The 22,523-nt window shown below is 41.2% G+C and overlaps 1 protein-coding gene across 1 annotated transcript in view; it reads left to right on the top strand.

Moving 5' to 3' along the window:
• Positions 1–22,523, top strand: part of LOC129712134 (zinc finger CW-type PWWP domain protein 2-like) — a 75,660-nt gene that overhangs the window by 5,600 nt on the left and 47,537 nt on the right. The window contains exons 3-4 of the mRNA XM_055660352.1: positions 16,366–16,528; positions 18,236–18,350. Coding sequence (XP_055516327.1) covers positions 16,366–16,528; positions 18,236–18,350 — 278 coding nt within the window. The remainder of the gene's footprint in view (positions 1–16,365; positions 16,529–18,235; positions 18,351–22,523) is intronic.

The raw sequence follows: 22,523 nt of genomic DNA, 5'->3' as shown, positions 1-22,523 counted from the left end.
TATTCAAAATGATACTGTACTTTACGGGAGGAAAAAAAGCGATAGAGTCTTACAGCACTGAAACAGGTCCTTCAGCCCCCAAATTCTCGATCATCTGTTCCCTACAGGCCAGTTAGCTTAACATATGTAATTAAGGAAATATTAACAGTTATTAAAGAGCAATCTTAAAACATTAACTTTTTCTGGCTGGCAAGCTGCGATGGAGCGATTTGTGCTGAGGCCTTAGCTATGTTACACAATTGACTTATATGAAGACACTGAATCTCGTTGCTAAATTTGTTGCTGACAAAATGATTGTAGGGAAATAATTTATTTACGAAGGAACTGCAGATGCTGGAAAATCGAAGGTACACAAAAATGCTGGAGAAACTCTGCGGGTGCAGCAGCATCTATGCAGCGAAGAAGATAGGCAACATTTCAGGCCAAAACCCTTCTTGGGGTTTCGGCCTGAAATGTTGCCTATCTTCTTCACTCCATAGATGCTGCTACACCCGCTGAGTTTCTCCAGCATTTCTGTGTACCTTTGTAGGGAAGTAACTTGTGCATAGGGCATAAGGAAGCTCTAAAGTGATATAAGTGGTTAAGTAAGTGGACAAAGATTTTGTAAATGGAATATAACATGCAAAATCAGTTAAATTCTAGATTTGTTATAAAAAACGAACATATTGCTTCAATGGTGGAGACTACAGAGTTCTGAGGCGCAGAGGGATTTGAGTTCCTCAGTGCATGATTGACCAATGGGTGGTATAAAGGTACAAGTAATTTCCAGGGAAATTAAAGACAAAACTGGCAAGGTTATCCTCAGTTATAAAGGGCATTGATGAGACTACATGTGGAATATTGTATACAACATTAGTAAGGGATTTGATAGTCCCCCTTGGTAGGCTGAGCCAAAAGATTAAGATGCATGGGATTAACTAATTTAATCATATAGATTCATAATTGTTTTGCTGAAGAAGGTAGATGATTGTTGTGGAAGGACAATATTTGGCTGGAGGTAGGTGACCAGTGGAGTTTGGCAAGGATTTGTGCTGGAACCTCTGTTGTTTGTGATCTCTATAAATGACTTGTACGTAAACATAAATGTGTTGGCTAGTACGTTTTCAGACACCAGAAGACAGCTATTCCATCGGACATTCCACCAATTGAACAACCAGAGCTTAAGATGGACATTAGTCCTCCAAAGTGGAGGGAGGTGGAACAGACAGTAAAGCAGGCAAGAGCATCTTCAGCCTCAGGGCCAAACGGGGTTCCGTATCGACTCTACAAGGGTGCTCCTGATGTTCTTTGCTTCCTGTGGAGGCTAACGAGAGTGGCTTGGGAGAAGAGAGTCAAACCCAAAACATGGCGCAGGGCACAAGGAATCCTGATTCCGAAAGAGAAGGAATCCATAGATATCAGTCAATTCCACCCTATCAGTCTCCTCAATGTAGAGGGTAAGATTTTCTTCAGCATCATAGCTCAGAGGATGACCAGCTATTTAGAGAGAAATAACCTTGTGGATACAACAGTCCAAAAAGCAGGCATCCCAGGGTTCTCTGGATGTCTCGAACTTACAAGCATGATTTTGCACCAAATCCAGACTGCAAGAAAAGAAAAGAGAGATCTGTATGTCATTTTCCTTGACCTTGCCAACGTGTTCAGAACTGTTCCTCAGTTTCCTCTGGGCATCCTTTGATTTCTTCAGGATACCAGAGACTATCGCAAGATCTCTGCAGCTGTTTCACCATGCCTGACTTCACGACCACATGGCACTGCATGGAGATTGGCATTATGGCGGGGTGTACCATCTCCCCATTGATTTTTACAATGGCTATGAAAATCATCATAAGGTGGCGTAGGTGACGAGTGGCTGAAGTCTGGAGTCCGTCCACCACCCATCAGGGTCTACATGGATGACATGACAATCATAACACCAACAGCACCTTGCACCAGGCGCCTTTTAGGGAAGCTTCAAGAGAACATCACTAGGGTCAGAATGAAATTCAAGTCATTCAAATCAAGAAGCATTTCCATAATCAAAGGCAAACTCACAGATCAAAAGTTCTTCATTGATCAAGAACCTATTCCAACTGTGTCAGAGAAGCCAATCAAAAGTCTTGGAAGATGGTATAACTCTAAACTGAAGGACACTGATCGGGCTAACGAGTTTAGACAAGAAGTCATCAAAGGTCTGGCGAACATCGACCGATCCATGCTGCCTGGAAAGCTGAAAATCTGGTGCCTGCAGTTTGGGTTACTACCTTGCCTTATGTGGCCACTAACCATGTGTGACATCACCCTCACAAGAGTCGAGAAGATAGAAAGAACAATCAGCTCTTTCGTGAGAAAGTGGTTAGGTGTTCCTCGGTGCCTGAGCAGCGTAGGCCTGTATGGTCAGGGGGTACTCCAGCTGCCCCTCTCTAGTCTCACAGAGGAGTTCAAGTGCACTAAAGTCAGACTAGAGATGACCCTGGCAGAATCAAGGGACACTGTCATCCGAGCTCCAACCCTGGCAACAGGAAAGAAATGGATGGCTAAGAATGCGACACCGCAGGCAAAATCTGCTCTCCACCAAGGCGACATTGTAGGGAAAATCCAACATGGAAGAAGTGGCTTGGGGCTTGGCGGAAAGCGACCTTGCTGGAACAAGGCATCATCACTGGAGCACCGGAAGTTGGTTGCGGCCGAAGTCCGCCGACAGGAGGAGTTGAGTACGTATGCCAAGGCTGTGTCGCAAGCTAAACAGGGCCAGTGGATGAGATAGGAGAGTGTGGAAAAGAGAATGATCAGCTGGAAGGACATGTGGGAGATGGAGGCGAGCAGGATAAGTTTCCTCATTCGGGCAACCTATGACGTCCTTCCTAGCCCAAAAAATCTCAACCAATGGCTGGGTGAAGATCCATCATGCCCCCTGTGTTCAACACCAGCCACACTGAGGCACACCCTCACTGGGTGTAAAGTAAGCCTCTCCCAAGGACGGTACACCTGGAGACATAATCAAGTGCTTAAATGCCTGGCAGCGACTCTGGAACGCGGGGGGGGGGGGGGGGGGGGGGGGACAATTGGGGGGGGGGGGGGGGGGGACAAAGGCAATGGCAAATTCCACCAAAGACCAGGTTTGGACAGTTTGGATGTCGAAGATAACCCTCATAGTAAATGACAACTCCAGAATACAATGATGACTGCTATACTTTAACAATGTTCTAACAAGAAGATGTTGATGTAGCTTCTCAGAATTTCTTCGAGCTTCCCGTGTTTTCGTGGGTGTAGCTCCATGATTTCCTTCTGATGAGTCTTAACCCAAGGCTCAGTACTGGGACCGAGTTTTCGTGGGGGTGAATTCCCATCCATCAATCTTGGTAGTCCACTGGTCCTTGATTAGAATTCCTAAGAAAACCTTGGAGAAAACAAGTTAACTACTGATAACTCCACTAATACTTTTATAATGATGAAAATGCACCCAGGCATTTCTTCCTTCTACCTTTACTAGGTATGTTACAAAACCTACCTGAATCATCGATGAGAATCTGCCCCCAGGCCGTGTGCGCGATTTTGGCGCTGTTTGGAGGGGGCGGGTTTAAAACGCAATTTTTACTAGCTGTTGCAATCGAAAATGTTCAGCCTAGTAAATCATTAACGGAAAATCGCTGAAAGACCCCGTCGCAAAAGGTATTATTAGTTTTTATGGCCTTGTATAATAGTTATAGCAGTTTTAAAAATCACTCTCTAAACCCGCGACCTCTCGCAGCCCCAGGGTTTTATAAAGCAAACAATTAAAGGTATGTACCTTATTTTTACATTAAAAGGGGCTTCTTAAGAACCCTGTATATAAAGTTGTCTATAGTGAGTAGCTCATTTTGGGCTCTTTATATCCCGCAGTATTTTTCTGAGCATTTGAGGGCACAAATCCAGTGCAATGTGAACGTTCTAAACCAGCGCGTTCCACAGGAACCCACTAGAAAGCCGATTTAAAATAGACTTTAATTTACAGCAATTGAACACTAAATTCCTTCCATTTGACCTATAAATTGAGATTTAAAATCATGTTTTATTGTGAATTATTTGTGAATATTATTTGGACACTTAGGCTATTTAAAAATGTTAATCATTTATTAAGAAATGGATAGATGTTTAGATCTAGTAATTGAAGTTTGAAATTAGCTACAATTGGGTAACTAACTAATTATATGCTTTAATTTCAGGTCATCCAAGTAAGATTATTTTATATTTGTTTCAGAATGGTTCAATCTATGATAACTGAAAATTTAATTCAGTTCTCTTAATTTTTAAGAAGGTTTTGACTGTCCATGATCACAGCTTTTTTGTTATGTCCATAGAAAATCAATAGGGTACAAGATGCTAATTTCCGAGTATGAAAATGGCCATAACTTTTTTATTACTTGAGATATGAAAGTGAATTAGGTGTCAAATTAAACTTATTGTTATGCTTTATCTGATGGGATAAATTGCAGACTTGATTTTTTAAATCTCAAAATTTTGTAACATTGCTACCTTTACTACGGTCGGAGTCATTAAAAGAACTTGGTATGGTCCTTCCCAACGAACGTTCGATCCTTTCCTTACACAAATTCTTCACTAAGACATAGTCTCCAGGTTTTACTTTAATGGGAGTTACTAATGAAAGCATATCCTCATAGGCTGCTCTCACTCTACAATGTAAATCCCATAAGGCTCTTGTCAAGGCTAAGATATAGTCGGTCATCTCTGCAGTCATATGGTGGAAATTAAATCTTTTCATTGCATTCTGGTTCCAAGGGGTTTTCAGGGGTCTTCCGTAAATAATTTCAGCTGGGCTTAATCTAGATTTTCCTGCAGGCGTGACTCTCATGTGAAATAGGGGTACTGGGAGAAATTTAATCCATCCAAGTCCAGTTTCTGCCTTTAAATTGACTAATTTGGTTTTTAGGGTCTGGTTTGCCCTTTCTACTAGTCCGGCAGCCTGTGGTCGATAAGCACAGTGTAATTGCTGCTTGTTCCCCAGCTGTTCACGAAATTCTTTATTTATTTGTCCAATAAAGTGTGGACTGTTATCTGAGCTAAGTCGAAGGGGAATGCTGAATATAGGGACAATTTCTCTCATTAGCACCTTGACAACAGTAGCCGCTTTATTGTCAAGGGTTGGGTGTGCCTCGATCCACTGGCTGAAAACATCAACTATGACAAGAACGTATTTGTATTTGTGGCATCTTTCTAATTCAATATAGTCCATCTGCAATGCCTCAAAAGGACCCATAGGCAATGGTGTTTTCCCTCCTTCACACCCTATTCCTTACCCTGGATTGTATTGCTGGCAGACCAGTCAATTGCTGCTTACCTTTTGCGCAAAAGATTGTATTCCCTCCTTCACATCCTATTCCTTTCCCTGGATTGTATTGCTGGCACACCAGTCAATTACTGCTTACCTTTTGAGCAAAATATTGTAATTTTGGATGCCACCAAGTAGCTAAAGAGTGTCCCCTATTGCTTTTGCACCACAATGGGTTGCATAGTGCATACACTCGATATCCCATACGGCCAACGAGTCTATCATGCAAGTTTGCCCTGCTGGAGTGGCCCATAGCCCAGTCATACAATCCAGTACACATCCCAGTTGTCTCCATCTCTCCTTATCTCCTTCAGTAGCCTCTTCTTGTAATCGAACAATATCTTGGATGGTCGGCATCAGTTTCTCCAAGGGGAACTTGTTAGTTACACTTTTAGTCTGCCTCGTCATTCTAGGGAACCACCACCTTACTTTCCCATGATACTCCTTTAGCAACTAAATCGGCATTACAATTTCCAATGTCTACTGGGGTCTGTCCTTTAGTAAGGGCACTACATTTTATTACAGAAATTTGTCTGGGTAGCATTAAGGTCTTCAATAAATTGTCACCAATTGTTAGTGTGATATTTGGGTTTCTGCAGGTTAGAAATCCCCTATTTTTCCATAATTGTCCAAAATCATGCACCACCACAAATGAATACCAAGAATCAGTGTAAATGTTTACTTTTAGATCTTCCCCAATAGTACAAGCCCTAATTAAAGTGATTAATTCAGCTTGTCATGCTGATAGGGCAATTCAAAAGCAGCTGCTTCTACAATCTCCGTCTTTTGATTAATAATTGCATACCCAGACAACCTCTCTCCCCGCAGTCCAATGGATGCACTGCCACCCACATATAATGTGATGTCAGGGTCTTCCATGGGTACATCCCTCAAGTCCTCTCTCACTGATGTTTCCTCCTCCATAACAAATAAACAGTTGTGTCCTGCTTCTGCTCGCTCTTCTGGGGGTGAATAAGAAAAGAGGCTGGGTTAATTAATGTACAGTGTTTAAACTGCAATTTCAGATTGTTCAACAGATAGATCTCATACTTATTTTGGTGGGCCATTGTCAAATGCTGGGTTTGGAGCTGCCCCAACAATGCCGATACCGAATGTCAACTGTACACTACAATTTCCTGCTGGAGTGTCAAATTAGTAGCCGATTGTAAACTATTGTAGATAGCATTTAAGATTAGAGTGCAAAGATTCAGATTCAGATTCAATTTTAATTGTCATTGTCAGTGTACAGTACAGAGACAATGAAATGCATTCTGTAATAAAATAAAAGAGGATGTCCCCTAGCTACTGGATCTAATTTGGAGGAATAAAATACAACTGGTCTATGTCTATCACCATGCTTTTACGTTGATACCAAAGTGGCACAATTGGATAGAATTGTACAATACAGCTGGAAAGGACGATCGTATAATGGGCTTCCCTATGACGGGGCTCGCATCAAATATCTTTTCAAGTTCTTAAATGCTTCCTGTGCCTCCTTTGTGATTTTGAATTTACCCTCCTTGCTGGTATAGGGTGTTAGCTCCTTTGTTTCTAAAGCTATATTTGGAATCCAGGGTCTGCAATAATTAACCATGCCCAGCCATTGCCTCATTTCTGCCCTACTTTGACAAAAGGAAGCAACTGACAATTTTGTCAAAATTAAGCTATTGCTTGTTTTAGGGTATTTAAGATATGCTGTACACAATGGTGAACAAAATAAGTCCTTCTCTGAGTACAATTTGAAAATATTTATACCAGAGAAGTAAGAAATTCCATCCCAGAGAGCTGAAAGAAAAACACGTTTTCCTCATTTACAACTCCTTTCTGTCAGTTGCTTCCTTTTGTCAAAGTACGGCAGAATTGTTTGGCTTCTTTTGAGACTGGAAATTCGCAGAAAGGTTCGAGTCTGCTCTTCTCAAGACTTCTTTCGGTGGCCGAAATTATAATCCCTAGAAATTTTACTTTCTCCTGAGCTACCAGTACTTTTGATGGGGAAACCACATATCCTAGATAGGCTAGATGATTTAGTAATTATGCAGTGTCTTCCCGATTACTGGATTTATCATTACTAGCCGCCAATAAGTCATCAACATACTGCACTAATGTTGAATTAATTTTAAACTTTAAAGTACTCAGCTGATCCTGCAGACACCTGGAAAATAAAGTAGGTGAGTTGACAAATCCTTGAGGCAACCTGGTCCAGGTATATTGTTGCCCCTTATAGGTGAAGGCAAACAATTGTTGGCTGTCTTCATGAAGAGGAAGAGAAATGAATGCATGTTGGAAGTAGACTAGCGAAAAGACTTTGGCTTCACCTGGTATTTGGGCTAGGATATGGGCAGTATTTGGCACTAGGACATGAACTGGTTCTACAACAGAATTGATTTGTTGAGCGTAGAGACTGAGGGGTGTAAAATGAGGGTAGAAGTAATAGGTAGCAAGGTGAAAAGTGAAAGTGGCAGGCAGACAAAACCCAGGCAAAAATCAAAAAGGGCCACTTTTCAACATAATTGTATAAGGGGTAAGAGTGTTGTAAAAACAAGCCGCGTTTTTATAATTTTTTGTCTATGTTTCTATGTAGTTTTTGTTATTTTTTGTTGGGGTGTGTGTGTGGGGGGGTGGGGGTGCAGTGGGGTAACTTTTAAATCTCTCCCTGCACGGGAGACCCAACCTTTTCTTGTCGGGTCTCCGCTGTCGTTGGGGCTGCAACGAGGAGCGGCCTCCAACAGGAGAAGACCGGGGTCTCTGGTGCCGACGACTCACCTCACCGTCGCGGAGCTTGCCGAGTCCAGAGCGGGTGGAGCGGTGGTGGAGCGCTGCTGCTGCTGCGGCCCGACCTCCGGCGATTCGGAGGCTGCAACTGCGGGTCTGGCGGACGGCGGCACCGGGAGCCCGCGGGTCCCTGGAGGGAGACCGCTTTTCAGGAATGAAATGGACGCGGGACAATCGCCATCGCCAGCCAGGGGCTTTGACTTTTGACTTGACAATCGGGGGGGGGGGGGGGGGGGGGGGGGGGGAGAGAGAGTGCAGTGGAGAATCGATAAGTTTTTTTTTACCTTCCATCACAGCGATTTGTGATGGATGTTGTATGTAAATTATGTTGTGAGTCTCTGGGTCTATTTGTTTGTAATGTATGGCTGCAGAAACGGCATTTCGTTTGGACCTCAAGGGGTCCAAATGACAATTAAATTGAATCTTGAATCCTGAAGGCTTTGTGTCTCAATGCAAGGATCATTCGTAATAAGGTGGATGAGTTGAATGTGCAGATAGCTATTAATGACTATGATATAGTTGGGATCACGGAGACATGGCTCCAGGGTGACCAAGGCTGGGAGCTGAACATCCAGGGATACTCAATATTCAGGAGGGATAGAGAGAAAGGAAAATGAGGTGGGGTAGCGTTACTGATTAGAGAGGAAATTAATGCAATGGAAAGGAAGGACATTAGTTTGGAGGATGTGTAGAGCGGTATGGGTAGAGCTGCGAAACACTAAGGGGCAGAAAACGCTGGTGGGTGTTGTGTACAGGCCACCTAACAGTAGTAGTGAAGTTGGAGATGGTATCAAACAGAAAATTAGAAATCCGTGCGACAAAGTCAAAACAGTTATAATGGGTGACTTCAATCTACATATAGATTCGGTGAATCAAATTGGCAGGGGTGCTGAGGAAGAGGATTTCTTGGAATGTATGCGGGATAGTTATCTAAATCAACATGTAGAGGAACCAACGAGAGAGCAGGCTATTTTAGACTGAGTATTGAGTAATGAGGAAGGGTTAGTTAGCAATCTTGTTGTACGTGCCCCCTTGGGCAAGAGTGACCATAATATGGTTGAGTTCTTCATTAGGATGGAGAGTGACATTGTTAATTCAGAAACAATGGTTCTGAACTTAAAGAAAGGTAACTTTGAGGGTATGAGACGTGAACTGGCCAAGATTGACTGGCAATTAGTTCTAAAAGGGTTGACGGTGGATATGCAATGGAAGACATTTAAAGACTGCATGGATGAACTACAAAAATTGTTCATCCCAGTTTGGCAAAAGAATAAATCAGGGAAGGTAGTACATCCGTGGATAACAAGGGAAATCAGGGATAGCATCAAAGCGAAGGATAAAATAGCCATCGTCTCGTTACGCTTCCATGGGTAATAGACTTTAATTGTACGGGAATTATTTCCATTCACTGTATTGGCTGGATCAAAAGAAGGATTAAGCATTTCCCTTACAGGGGACTGTCTAAGGGTTGTTTGTTTAGCTTCAGGATCTACCTCGGCCTCTTCAATTATGGTCTCACACCCAGATGTATCTTCCCCTTCACCAGGGGGGTTCGCGGTACTTTCTAAAGGATTTCCTTCCTTCCTTAACTGCTCGTTTGATTGTCTACTCCTATTACGAACTCTGCGATGTGCATTTGAGGTATTGGGATTGTAAGGTGAATGTTCAAGTTCAAGTTCAAGTGAGTTTATTGTCATGTGTCCCTGTATAGGACAATTAAATTCTTGCTTTGCTTAAGCACACAGAAAATAGTAGGCATTTACTACAAAATAGACCACATATACCATGATATAAATATTCCTGCAATAAATATAGCCTCAATGGTAAAAGTTTTGTCTGAGCCCAATAGCCTGGTGAGTTTTCCCCTCCTTAGCTATTCCTGAACCGGGTTGTTGCATTTGTGCATCAGGCTCCTGTACCTTCTACCTGAAGGTAGCAGGAGATGAGTGTGCCTTCCAGGATGGTGTGGGTCCAATAAGGTGGTGGACCTGAATTTATAGTTTGAACACTCTCCCAGTCTTCTAAATAATCATCGTCATCCCCCTCGTAACCAGTGCGCTTAAGACTTATGGATGATAGTCTTTCTGTAAAAGATTTTCTTCTCCCTTTATCTTTAATACTGTCAGGCTCTTCCCTTAGGCTACCTTAGGTTCAAATGCTTCAGTATCTTCTAATACTATCCCCCGTTTTAGAGTTGCTTCCTTTCAACTTGCCATTCTTTCCTCCGCTCTATTTGCTTTCTGTTCCTCAGAATAATTTAGAATTCAATTAATTCCTTTTTGTGGAAATTCACTGCATATTTCTTGCAGAGGACTTTGCGAGTCAGCGGTCATATATTTATTTGCATAGTTTCTCATTCCCGTCATTCTAGGAAGCAATTCTACCCCACCTCTTAACAATTTCTCTTTAGCAATTCGAATTCGAAATTACATTTTCCAAAGTCAACTTAGGAAAAGGCAAAAGAAAAATCCAGGGAAGGTACAGACATCCATGGATAACAAGGGAAATCAGGGATAGCATCAAGGCGAAGGATGATGCGTACAAATTAGCCAGAAAAAAAAGCAGCGTACCGGAGGACTGGGAGAAATTCAAAGACCAGCAGAGGAGGACAAAGGCTTAATTAGGAAAGGAAAAATAGATTATGAAAGAAAACTGGCAGGGAACATAAAAACTGACTGCAAAAGTTTTTATAGATATGTGAAAAGAAAGAGATTAGTTAAAACAAATGTAGGTCCCTTGCAGTTAGAAACAGGTGAGTTGATCGTGGGGAACAAGGATATGGCGGATCAATTGAATAACTACTTTGGTTCTGTCTTCACTAAGGAAGACATAAATAATTTGCCGGAAATAGCAGGGGACCGCGGGTCAAAGGAGTTGGAGGAATTGAGTGAAATCCAGGTTAGCCGGGAAGTGGTGTTGGGTAAATTGAATGGATTAAAGGCCGATAAATCCCCAGGGCCAGATAGGCTGCATCCCAGAGTACTTAAGGAAGTAGCTCCAGAAATAGTGGATGCATTAGTAATAATCTTTCAAAACTCTTTAGATTCTGGAGTAGTTCCTGAAGATTGGCGGGGAGCAAACGCAACCCCACTTTTTAAGAAGGGAGGGAGAGAGAAAATGGGGAATTACAGACCAGTTAGTCTAACATTGGTAGTGGGGAAACTGCTAGAGTCAGTTATTAAAGATGGGATAGCAGCACATTTGGAAAGTGGTGATATCATTGGACAAAGTCAGCATGGATTTACGAAAGGTAAATCCTGTCTGACGAATCTTATAGAATTTTTCGAGGATGTAACTAGTAGCGTGGATAGGGGAGAACCAGTGGATGTGGTGTATCTGGACTTCCAGAAGGCTTTCGACAAGGTCCCACATAAGAGATTAGTATATAAACTTAAAGTACACGGCATTGGGGGTTCAGTATTGATGTGGATAGAGAACTGGCTGGCAAACAGAAAGCAAAAGAGTAGGAGTAAACGGGTCCTTTTCACAATGGCAGGCAGTGACTAGTGGGGTACCGCAAGGGCTCAGTGCTGGGACCCCAGCTATTTACAATATATATTAATGATCTGGATGAGGGAATTGAAGGCAATATCTCCAAGTTTACCAAAATAGTCCTTATCTGAGTAACAATTTGGATGACACTAAGCTGGGGGGCAGTGTTAGCTGTGAGGAGGATGCTAGGAGACTGCAAGGTGACTTGGATAGGCTGGGTGAGTGGGCAAATGTTTGGCAGATGCAGTATAATGTGGATAAATGTGAGGTTATCCATTTTGGTGGCCGAAAACCAGGAAAGCAGACTATTATCTAAATGGTGGCCGACTAGGAAAAGGGGGAGATGCAGCGAGACTGGGTGTCATGGTACACCAGTCATTGAAAGTAGGCATGCAGGTGCAATCAGGCAGCCGAAGAAAGCGAATGGTATGTTGCTTTCATAGCAAAAGGATTTTAGTATAGTAGCAGGGAGGTTCTACAGCACCTGGTACAGTAGGTCTTGTTTGAGACCTTGACCCACACCCTGGAGTATTGCGTACATTTTGGTCCCAAATCTGAGGAAGGACATTATTGCCATACAGGGAGTGCAGAGACGGCTCACCAGACTGATTCCTGGGATGTCAGGACTGTCTTATGAAGAAAGACTGGATAGACTTGGTCTATATTCTCTAGAATTTAGAAGATTGAGAGGTGATCTTATAGAAACTTACAAAATTCTTAAGGGGTTGGACAGGCTAGATGCAGGAAGATTGTTCTCGATGTTGGGGAAGTCCTGGACAAGGGGTCACAGCAACATAAGGATAAGGGGGAACAGTTTTTAAAAACAAGCCGCGATTTTTAGAAACTTTGTTGTCTACACTAGTAGAGTTTGTGAATCTCTGGAACTGTGTCTGCCGCAGGAGGGTAGTCGAGGCCAATTGGCTATATTTCTCCTGGGAGTTAGATGTGGCCCTTTTCTTGTCGGGGTATCAGAGGGTATGGTAGGCTGCAGGTACGGGATACTGAGTTGGATGATCAGCCATGATCATATGAATGGCGGCGGTGCAGCAAGGCTCGAATGGCCTACTCCTGCACCTAATTTCTATGTTTCTCTATGAACAACCAATCACACTCACACACGTTCTCGAAGCTGTCTCCTAACCCCGATCTTAATCTGAACACATGCAAATGAACTCTAGACATGTGACCAAATTGAAAAAAGTAAACTTATTTCTGATTAGTCCACTTAAGTATACCTAACCACACTCCTGCATAAATCAAAAACATTCACATTACAAATCACGCACTCCAAGAAATCCCCCTTGTGGCGCGATCGATCAGCAGGATGATCGCAGTGATCGAAAGAGTACAACCCCTGATCAAACCACCCCGATTCAGCTTCTTACAACACCATGCTCTACAATAATTACAAATATTTAACTCAAACACACTCTTACTTCAAGTTTCTAAATTCGTAAACACTCGCACAAGCAGCAACACAAATGACGGTCCGCGGACTTGACACGATCTAAATCTTAACAGAATATTTACAAAATCCGGATCCGAATACAAAAAGCTAGATTTTTACAATGTACAAAATGATTTAAAGCACTAGCGCACAGTTCACGAACACTCAATCTCGATACCACGTCATGCTGTTATCATGCAGTGAACCTCTCCCTCTGATACTGAAGATTTCCCCCTTCCTAGTTTACTCTTTGCTGAGGGGTACTACTCCTTAATTGACTATTTTCCTCCTGAATGTTACTATCCCTCTGCTAAGACTGTACTTCCATAGGGGGACCTCTATCCCACCTTTTCTAAGTTTGACAGAATTAGAAGTATCCTTCACTATTCGGATAATTTTCATCAAGTAAACGGGTTCCCGTCTCTCAGGTACTCTTCCCTATCAGGTACTAGTCAACAATCGACCAGACGGTTACTCTTCACTGTTGATCAGCCGCTATTCGGAATCAATCACGGACATGCACCAACTTCGAAGTTCTATATACAGGAATTTGAATTCCACTTTACTGGCAGAACCTCAATATGAAATTCAGTATTTGCAAATATACACTCAAACTCGAATTCCTAATTTTAGTGTGTATCGCTCTACTACGCGGGTTCTCGAATCAAACTAAAATTGGCCAGTTGAATTCTTGAACGGACTGGAGTATTCCGGCCAATCTATACTCTGTCCGTCCAAGCCCAATACTTCTACAAGGTTCTTCATCCGTCACTTCAGGGAGAGACTCAGATACCTTCACACAGACACTCCCTTCTGCTGGGCACTGAGGATTCAGCGCCTAGCCGCTTTGCGCTGTGAGTTATCGATGCCAATTTTCAGAGTGCACCTTTTCAATTCGCGCTCCCGGCAAAGATCAGATCGAAGGCCAGACCTGTGTTTTAATACCCCACCAATTGGATACCAAGTCTAACCCTGGGCCACTCCTCACCCAATGAAGCGCTTTTGGCTCTCGTTAAATCAGCTGCAGTCTCCCAACTATGACCACATTTTTGGGCCTCTAACCCAGGAAAGGAAATCTAACCCAACCCCAGCAGAGCCTCTAACCCCACCCTGGTTTTATGGGCTCCTAACCCAAAGGAGTGTTAATCACCCCTCCGTCCTTGCTAGACTCTGTTCCAATGAACTCGATTAGACCCTTTCCCAAGCCTGCGATTGATCGATCCACTCAGAGTAACAAAGTGCCGAAAATCAATGCGAAAACCACACCATGGGCCCAATTTCTGCACTCACGATCGAAACAGCTCAACACCCTTGATCGCAAACTTGTGTTTGGGGGTCTTTTGAGATCTTGGATGAGCCCCTAATGTAATTTGCCCATTTCTAAGCTTCCCCCCAGTTTCAGTAAAAACAGTGAATCAAGCACAAACAACTTTTAACAAAAGCGCAATTACAGTTCAACTACTATACCTATCCCACCGTGGGTTTGATCCTCGTATCTGCCTGATCAAGCCCTCGAGGCCTCGCTCGAACAGAGACACTCCAGAAAGTCACGCAATCCGAAGCGCTCTCCCAGAAGATTGACGCTGGACCTCGTGGTAGTGAACTTTTATATGTCCCGGGACCTCGAGGGGCCGAACCATATAGGGATGGTCTCTTAATAATCCAATAACAGATATCGATTAACCCCATAATCCCATACATAACAGACATTTCCCTATCCTAATAATACAGCAGCTTATACGTTATATAAGAAAGAAAGCTCTCGATGGAAGCTAACAAGAACAAACATTGAAACATGTGCCCTGAGATTCAAACAATTTCTCCAAGACTCAACAATTCGACCAATCATCAATTAACAGGATGACCGTCTTGCAACATGATGTATACTATTTACGATGCTTTTGCAGCGATCCAATAGAAATTATGCATTTAAGGTTAGTTAGCAAAACCGCTGTACATGTTATCAATTTAAGAGAAACAGGGAGAACACCTGGACCCCTTACCATCCTGCATATTAGTCTGAGCCTAGACTGGCTGGCGCCAATCAAAGCCTGTAATGTTCAGCTGACAAGGGTTAAGCAATTCTGACAAGTGCAGGAATCCTCCATTTTATGGTGTCTTTAATTTAGCCAATATTAACAGAGTAAGTGTCAGATTGTGAGGTTGAATGTAGGGAGAAAATATACAATTAATGGGAGACCTGAACAGCATTGATATACGGAGAGGTAATCGGATCCAGGGCCATAACTCCTTGATGTCGCAACACAAGTAGATAGAGTAGTAAAGTATAGAAAGCATATGGTGTGCTTGCCTTCATTGATCAGAGGTCATAATGCAACTTTCTAGGTCTTTTGTTTGGCCACATAGAAGTATTGCAAATAGTTCTGGTTGCAGGTTTACCAGAATGATGCCTAGTTTAGGAGGTATTAGCGCCAGACAGATTGGTTAGACAGACTATTTTTTCTGGATTGCTGGAGGTCAAGGGGAGACTTGATCAAAGTGTAGAAAATAATGTGATGCATAGATAGGATAGACAATCAGAACCTTTTTTCCCAGTATGGAAACATCTAATATGACAGGGCATAAGTTTAAGGGGAGAGGGGCTAACATTAAAAGGTGGCACAGTGGCTCCGAAACTCTACTTGATCAACTTATAATTAGTTTTCTTTGAAAGAACTGATCTGTGTTTAAAAATGGAGATACATAGAAACATAGAAAATAGGTGCAGGAGTGGGCCATTCGGCCCTTCAAGCGAGCACCGCCATTCAATATGATCATGGCTGATCATCCAAAATCAGGACCCCGTTCCGGCTCTCTCCCCATATCACTTGATTCCCTTAGACCTAAGAGCTAAATCTAACTATCTCTTTAAAACAATTCACTTTTGCAGAGAAGAAAATCCCATTAAAAAGTGATGTACATACGGAATCAGGGGATGTGGTGGGACGGTGGTAATTTCTCCTTTTCAGATGGTAGGCTATTTATACATGGAGGAACAAATTTCATTATGTAAAGGAAGAGGAGTAGTACAGTGGTACGTGGTTTAACTATATGTAAAAAAATAAAATATTTATTAAATAAGGTAAACATTTGTATTGCAATTATCATTAATCAATGAGTTATGTTGGAATTCTTACGAGTAACAACAATTTGTGCCTATAAGGTTTCGGGTTATTTCCATGCTTATATTTCCATGCTGATGCCTATGCCTATGACCATTGATCCATTAATGAAAATATTCAGCAAATGTTTTTGGTCTTCAGGCATTTTATTCTATATACCACATTAGCATGTAATGGAACTTGAGTAATTTGATAATGTTAAATAATTGATTTTACTTCTTTAGTTGGCCTTCCATCCTCTGTCCAGATTGTTTTACTGGAGAGTATGTAATTTATGACAAAGATGGCTTTGTGGAACAATATCATACGGAATTCTTGGGAAAGCCACATACCAGGTCATGGATTTTGATGGGATACATTGAGCCTTATTACACAAGAGGCAAATTGGTATGCTAATTTTTGAAATAAATTAACATTGTGGAAGCCCAAAATACTTAGTTTGTTTGAACATTTGTCTTACCAAATATAAATATCAGTTGTACTGTTGTGTTAATTTTAATATCCAGGATTTACACTAATTAAAACTTTGAAGTAAGTTCCTTCAGATTGTATAGAATGGAAGTTGGAAAGTTGAAATAAAACAAAAAATTCTAGAAATGCTGGGAATGTCAGGCAGCATCTGTTGAACATTAGCTGAGTATTTCCATTATTTTCTGTTGCTTTATTTCATGCTAAAAATCATTACAGATTTAAGGGAATGCATCTCAAATATATAGAAAGTTTAAGCAATGATTATTAGAATTTGTTGTAATCATGTTAAAATGCATACTTTAATGTCAAGGTACTATTTTTAGTTACCAATTTGCTATTTTGTACACAGATTTGAGGCAAATGTGCAAGCAGTTCAGTAAACATTAATTAGAAACATAAGTGTAATGTTAAAACTTTAACAATATATGGTGAATAACAATGCCCGCAGGATAAACAAACGCTTTCATGTTCATTTATATGAAAATGAAAATATCAGATCAGAAAGAAGAAACTAAAGAAAGCCTGAACATCATTAGTGCTTAGGAATATCCATATACACTCATTGCCAACCAAAGTCACTCTTGGTGAAGCATTGTTAATATTCTGAGAGCAAATTTGAAAGGAAAGATGCAGAGAATAATTTCCAAAGCAGTTCAGTACTGTTAAAGGCTAAACAAAATGACCAATCCCACACAGAACAGATAAATGCTCCTGCCACAATGTTAGCTCATTTAAAAGTAATTAAAAAAAACTAGACACCAAGTGCTGTAATAACACAAGCAGCATCCATGGAGAATATGAATAAGTGAAGTTTTGGGTCTAGACCTTTCAGACTGAATGTAAGGGGGGGGGTTTGAATCTGGACGAGATGAGGAGCAGGCCAAAGTGTAGCAGGGAATAGGTGAAACCACGCAAAGTTTTTTTTTCTTGATAGGCAAATGAAGAAAAATGCACGAGACGAAAGGATTGAAGAATTGAAAATTGGGCAGCCAGAGGAAGGAATGTAGGTGGAGGGGAGGGGAGTAATATATGCGAGTCTAGGTGGGGCACAGGAGAGGGAGAGGGTAAAGAAATGGGGGGTTGGGGTTGTTAGCGTTTACCTAAAATTGGGACCTTCAGTGTTTATTTCATTGGGTTCTAAACTATGAGGCGCTATTCCTCCAGTTTGTGTGTGGCCTCACTCTTGCTATGGAGGAGGCCCAGGACTGAAAGGCAATTATGAGATGGGAAAGGGTTAAAATGGTTAGCAACTGGGAGATCTGGTAGGGCGAGTCTAAACTTGGCCTCACCGATATATAGGAGGCCCCATCGGGAAAAAACTGGATGCGGTAGATGAGGTTAGAGGAGGTCCACGTGAACCTCTGTCTCACCTGGAAGGATTACTTGGGTCTTTGGATGTTGGTGAGGGAGGGGGTATAGCAACAGGTGTTACATCTCCTGTGGTTACTGGGGAAAATACCTGGGGTGGGTAGTTTGGATGGGAAGGGATAAGTGAATGAAGGAATTGCTAAGGGAGTAGTTTCCTGAATCCATGTCTTGCATGTGTGTCTTCATCATTAAAAAAATATCAATAATCTATTATTGTAATAAGTTACTATTGTTGTAATAAATCTATATCTATAGGCAATTGACTATAAAAGAAGCAGACAGTGGTATAAAAGTGCAGTAGAAGAAGCAAAAATGTTGAAAGAGTTTACTTCTGAAGAAAGACTCAAAATGTGCAAGCTCAACAAGGAAGGTACAAGATATTTCATTTTCATTAATGGTTAAAATTAGGGACCTGTTTCAGGATTAATTATTTAACATTGTCTGATAGACAATAGGTGCAGGAGTAGGCCATTCGACCCTTCAAGCCAGCACCGCCATTCAATGTGATCATGGCTGATCATCCTCAATCAGTACCCCGTTCCTGCCTTCTCCCCATATTCCCTGACTATGCTATCTTTAAGAGCCATATCTAGCTCTCTCTTGAAAGTATCCAGAGAACCGGCCTCCTCCGCCCTCTGAGGCAGAGAATCCCACAGACTCCCAACTCTCTGTGTTCCTCGTCTCCGTACTAAATGGCTTACCCCTTATTCTTAAACTGTGGCCCCTGGTTCTGGACTCCCCCAACATCGGGAACAAGTTTCCTGCCTCTAGCGTGTCCAAACCCTTAACAATCGTATATAAGATCCCCTCTCATCCTTCTAAACTGCAGAGTGTACAAGCCCAGCTGCTCCATTCTCTCAGCATATGACAGTCCCACCAGCCCGGGAAGTAACCTTGTAAACCTATGCTGCACTCCCTCAATAGCAAGAATGTCCTTCCTCAAATCAGGGGACCAAAACTGCACACAATACTTCAGGTGTGGTCCCACTAGGGATCTGATCAAATGCAGAAGGACCTCTTTGCTCCTATACTCGACTCATCTTGTTATAAAGGCCAACATGCCATTCGCTTTCTTCACTGCCTGCTGTACCTGCATGCTTACTTTCATAGACTGATGAAAAAGGATCCGCAGATCGCATTGTACTTCCACTTTTCCTAATTTGACGCCATTTAGATAGTAATCTGCCTTCCCGTTTTTTATACCAAAGTGGATAACCTCACATTTATCCACATTAAACTTCATTTGCCATGTATCTGCCCACATCCCCAACCTGTCCAAGTCACCCTGCATTCTCATAGCATCCTCCTCACAGTTCACACCGCCACCCAGCTTTGTGTTATCTGCAAATTTGCTAAAGTTACTTTTAATCCCTTCATCCTAATCATTGATGTATATTCGAAATAGCTGCGGTCCCAGTATGAGCCTTGCGGTACACCACTAGTCACTGCCTGCCATTCTGAAAGGGGCCTGTTAATCCCTACTCTTTGTTTCCTGTCTGCCAACTAATTTTCTATCCATGTCAGCACTCTACCCCCAATACCATGTGCCATAATTTTGGCCACTAATCTCCTATGTGGGACCTTATCAAATGCTTTCTGAAAGTCCAGGGACACAACATCCACTGGCTCTCCCATGTCCATTTTCCAAGTTACATCCTCAAAAAATTCCAGAAGATTAGTCAAGCATGATTTCCCCTTCGCAAATCAATGCTGACTCGGATCGATCCTGTTACTGCTATCTAAATGTGCGGCTATTTCATCCTTTATAAATCTTCCCCACAATCGATGTCAGGCTAACTGGTCTATAATATCTTGTTTTCTCTCTCCCGCCTTTCTTAAAAAGTGGAATAACATTAGCTACACTCCAATCCACAGGAACTGATCCTGAGTCTATAGAACATTGGAAAATTATCACCAATGCATCCACGATTTCTAGAGTCACTTCCTTAGTATCCTGGGATGCAGACCATCAGACCCTGGGGATTTATCAGCCTTCAGTCCCATCAGTTTACCCAAAACCATTTCCTGCCTAATGTGGATTTCCGTCACCCCAGATCCACTACTATATCAGGAAGATTGTTTGTGTCCCCCTTAGTGAAGACAGATCCAAAGTACCTGTTCAACTCATCTGCCATGTCCTTGTTCCCCATGATAAATTCACCTTTTTCGGTGTTCAAGGGTCCAACTTTGGTCTTAACTAATTTTTTCCTCTTCACATACCTAAAGAAGCTTTTACTATCCTCCTTTATATTCTTCGCTAGCTTACCTTCGTACCTTATCTTTTCTCTCGGTATTGTCTTTTTACTTATCTTCTGTTGCTCTTTACATATTACCCATTCCTCTTACCTCCCGCTCATCTTTGCTACGTTGTACCTCTTCTCTTTTATTTTTATACTGTCCCTGACGTCCCTTGTCATCCACGGTCGCCCCTTACTCCCGTTGGAATCTTTCTTCCTCCTAGGAATGAACTGATCCTGCACCTTCTGTATTATTCCTCGAAATATTGAAATATGAAACATTGATATATCATGTAACCAGAAAGGCATTGATTATGATATTCTTAGACTTTATATAAGCCTATATGTTCTCTATCGTGACCTACTCCATCTTGTCGACAGTATCTCATCCTTTTCCAGCTGTTCTTTCAGCTGATCTATAACTTGCATGAACAAAGCACCTTTGAAATCTTTAGGAATAAATGGAAACGGACACTGCACAAAAAACTGGTTACATTTTGAAGTGTTTTTAAGCTGTACCGTCATGTTTCCTTTATTCAAAAAATATATATTTTGAAATGTATTTAAATAAAAATAAACTAAAAGCAGAAGAAAAAATAATTGAGATTAGTACCATCGACAAGCAAATCACTCATGTTGGCCATGATGAAAAAGGTTTGCTAAAATAATTAGAAAATAACAAAAATAGTTAGCCCTTTCTCATCATTCTTGTCATACATTTACCCACTTCTTCCTTAAAATGACTGGCTTCAGTTAATCTCCATGAAGAAGCATTCAGTACTCCAATAGGTAATATTTAATAGATAAAATTCACATATCCTTTTGAAGATTTTCAGTAAACTCTTCCAAACTGATTGTCCTTGGAAATGAAAGTAGATTCAAACACATAATGTGACTGCAATGTTCTAGATAAAATGACAACTTAGAAAGTGGATTAATGAGGCTACTAAAGTTTGCTGTTTCGATTGGTTGTATAGTGATTTTTGTCTTACTTTCCCAGAATAGTGCTCTGCTGAGGATTATGGATTACATATTTGAAAAAAAAATAGGCTTCCTAAATAACATCAGTGGGAAATGCTTCTAAACCCCAGTACACCCATTTGACTATCAATCTCTTAAATATTTGTTAAAAGTAGATAAATATTTCCCACATATTATGTAAACTATATGTAAACAAAACTATGTGGAATCCATCATCAATACCTTTGAACATAGTGCAAAAATCAAATTGTCTGAGGAATTCAGCAGGTCAAGCAGCATCTGTGGAGCAAATGGATGATCAATGATTCAAGTAGTGACACTGTATCAGAATCTGAGCTTCCCCTGTTGGTTGCTTTTTGCTCCAGATTCCAGCATCTGCAATCTTCTCTGACTCCAATGAACAAGTTTGCAAACAGGATAGTATAGAAACATTTCAAAGTGCAAGATACCTATTTTATCTTGTGAATTTTGTCTCAATAGACCATTTCCGTTTGTTTAGTGATTAGTTGACTCTAAGCATGCTAAATACATTCAATTATTTTTAAGGAACAGCAATTGTTTATCTTGAAATTGCAATTAGTAAATGCAAAACCTTTATATAACAGTGAAGAGTAACTTGCAGATATGTATATCATGATAATCAGTGCACTCATTTTTTTTCATAAAGGAAAATGAAAACTGAAAGATTAACCTCAATAAGTCACAACTGTCAACACTCAGTCTGCCATTTCACAAAGAAACTGTTGACAGTAATATTGATTATTGATGAATGTGATATAAATGTTTCAGATTTATTGGAAAACCAGTAACAGTTAGCCATGGGGATAAACCTGCCAGTATATTACAGGGGGAGTTATCAATAGTACTGATTAGCTCATAGCTTTGAATAGCAATGTAAAATCCAATAATTAAATAAATCATATATCCAACTAATTCAAGTATGTATGTTAAAATCTTATGAAATAAGAGAGAAGCAATTGTAGCTCATTTATGTCTCTTCCATCATTCAATATTATGCCTGATCTTTGATTTCAGTATAATTTTCTGCATCATATCTAACAATTTCTTTCTTGAATATACTCAGAGACTGAGCCTTTTCACTGAGAGAATTCTAACGATTCACTATCCTGTGCATAAAAAAACGTTTAATCTTTGTTCTTGAGACTGTGACTGAGAACCTCAGTTCCAGACATCCTGGGGACTTATCATCCCCTTAAGAATTGTATGTTTCAATGAGAACCACATATCATTTAAAGTTATCTATGTTTGTCACAAAAAGCAAGACAAATCTAATCCAGCTAATTTATACTTGTCTCAATAATCAA

The sequence above is a fragment of the Leucoraja erinacea genome, chromosome 2 (genome assembly GCF_028641065.1).
Source record: "Leucoraja erinacea ecotype New England chromosome 2, Leri_hhj_1, whole genome shotgun sequence".
Taxonomy (NCBI): Eukaryota; Metazoa; Chordata; class Chondrichthyes; order Rajiformes; family Rajidae; genus Leucoraja; species Leucoraja erinaceus.
This window is presented reverse-complemented; position numbering and strand designations above follow the sequence as displayed.